Source organism: Bidens hawaiensis, unplaced genomic scaffold (assembly GCF_021521415.1).
Source record: "Bidens hawaiensis isolate Kalapana, Puna unplaced genomic scaffold, B.hawaiensis_p1.1 tig00027546_1, whole genome shotgun sequence".
Lineage (NCBI taxonomy): Eukaryota > Viridiplantae > Streptophyta > Magnoliopsida > Asterales > Asteraceae > Bidens > Bidens hawaiensis.
The window spans coordinates 63892-66509 of NW_027494462.1; the positions used below are offsets into that span (position 1 = coordinate 63892).

General features: G+C 33.2%; 1 protein-coding gene across 1 annotated transcript; it reads right to left on the reverse strand.

Moving 5' to 3' along the window:
- Positions 1-1689: 1689 nt before the first annotated feature.
- On the reverse strand, positions 1690-2256 carry LOC143575610 (protein FAR1-RELATED SEQUENCE 5-like). Its single transcript, XM_077059930.1, has one exon. It carries the CDS (start codon positions 2254-2256, stop codon positions 1690-1692), a length of 567 nt encoding a protein of 188 aa, XP_076916045.1.
- Positions 2257-2618: the final 362 nt, after the last annotated feature.

Genomic DNA, 2618 nt, shown 5'->3' on the forward strand with positions numbered 1-2618 from the left:
TCTGATGGTTGTTCAAAACCTAAAATAGCAGCAAATCTATCCCTTTTAGATGGACGTACTCTTTCATACCGAGTTAAGTCTGCTTTTTAATCATCAAATTCATTTCATCTCTAACTTTAAATAATTCATCAATATCTGCAACATAACTATTGATAAGGTATTCATCGGCATACTTTATTTCTCTTGAATTTTTTTTGATCTTCCTGTTCTGATCATTACCAAATTCTGACATTGGAACTGTTCTGATATTCACCGCAGCCTCTTTCCTCCATCGATCATTTATATATATCTTTTAGGGAATTTCTTGACTTGATAAATATTCATGACATAGAAAATATGCCGACACAACAAACCATATTTTTCAAATCTTTTGCAGGAGCATGTTGCAATAGACTCTTCACCAAACTCACCGTCCTTCTTAAACACAACCTAAAAAATGTAAAACGCTTATTAAACGCTTGTTAATCAATTTAAACTTAAACAACTTTAAACTAAAAACGCTTACTAAACTCTCATAATTACCTCCAAAAAACCTGGAACATACACATTAAAATCCATTATTTTACACCTCAAAAAACCTCCTTCACAAGAACTGAATTATGAAACACCACCAACAATTTCATTCATTTCATCTTGAAGATCAATAAATATAGATCTTGTATATATCCTAACCGCTTCCCTTTCAAGATAACTTCTGGTTTCTAACTACAGATATGTGTACCTACTATCATGATTACACCGTGTGCCATTGTATCTCTGTATCTCCATACAAAAATCAAAATGGTTGAAAAACTCAACTAATGTTAACTGAGAATTTGTAGCTTTTTCGAAAAAATGGTTTTCCCTGATCTTGATGTTGTACGCATCAATCCAGACAAAGGTTCGTCTCTATAAAAAGCAGGTATCCAGTCAAATCTGATTTCATACATATCATTAAGACATTTATTCTTGTCAAGCTCAAACTCAACCATTATAGCCTGCCATTTTCCCTCAAATTCTAAAGGACTAATTGAATCCGTCCACACAATGTTACATAGCCTACTCTTAAAATCTTCGTTGTTACATAAATCAGCTCCCACCTGATAACAAAAAAATGCTAAACGCTTATAAAACGCTCGTTATCAATATACATAATCTTGTTACGCTCATAAAACGCTCACATATTAAACATCAAAGAAAAAGTCTATTGCCATTAAACGCTTATAAAACGCTCGTTATCAATATACATAATCTTGTTACGCTCATAAAACGCTCACATATTAAACATCAAAGAAAAATACTATTGCCATTAAACGCTTGTCAAACGCTCATTATTTAAACTGCTTAAAACATAATTAAATCAAGCACAATTAAAAAAGTTACCTTGTCAACAACTTTCTTCATAATATGCCACATACATGACCTATGCCTTGTATTTGGAAACACGGATGCAATAGCTTGCTTCATAGCAGGGTCTTGATCAGTAAAACAACCTTCGGTGCATGACCAAACGTCTTAAGTAGCATTTGCAATAACCATGTGTACGATTCAATAGTTTCAGAAGCTAATAATCCAGCACCGACAGTCACACTATGACAATGGTTATCAATTGTCGTGAACCGGTCAACAACCATCTTGTACATGTACATAAAAATCATATAAATACACACAAACATATACATACATACAATCCTATACATACGCACAAACTTACTTGTTAGTCTTAAATGTAGCATCAAAAGATATAATATCCCCAAATGCAAGATAATTACTCTTTGAAATCTCATCAGACCAAAACACACGAATTAACTCACGATCATCATTGACATCATATTTAAAAGAATAATCGGATGAAAATGTTCTCTTCGCACACAATCTCTGAACAATCATCTCAGCATCATACTCTCCAATATAACAATTCAAACCTTGTTTAATATTCTTACAATCATCTTTAGTTGCACCTACTTTTTCAAAACCACCGTATTGTGTTGTCATAAGGTTAAACGCTTTAACAGGTCCCAGGTTCATACTAGACAGCTCATAAATAGCTTCCTCTTGGACATGTGTTAACTTCCTCGCAGAACGAACAAACTGCATATTAGAATCTGCAACCATTCTATGATTATGGCCTTCAACAAAATCATCTACTTCAAAAATTACACCGTCAACAGATTTTAACTGTATATGTGCTCTACAACCACATCTAATTGTTGGCCTCTTCCGACTTTTATAATATGGCTTGCTTGATTCATTACAATCACCTTTTGAATCATACATTTTAGCTGGCTTATGACCTTCTTTACAACATGTAATATACTTGGTCTTTAATACACCATCATGCACGTCAAATCCACCTTTACGAACCTCAAATCCAGCTTTTTAGCATATTCACTATAAATAATCAAATGCTTGATCAATTGACGAAAACATCATTCCTTTAACAGGTCTGTAGAAAGAAGCAACTTCAGGAATGATATCAACCCCTTGACCTTCAACCAAAACACTTGAATCATCTAAACAAAACATCAAATAAAACCATATTATAATCCAAACACGCTCATATTATAATCAACCATTTTAACAATCCTAATAGTAACAAGCTCATAACACGCTCATATTATAAAACATGCTAACACCAA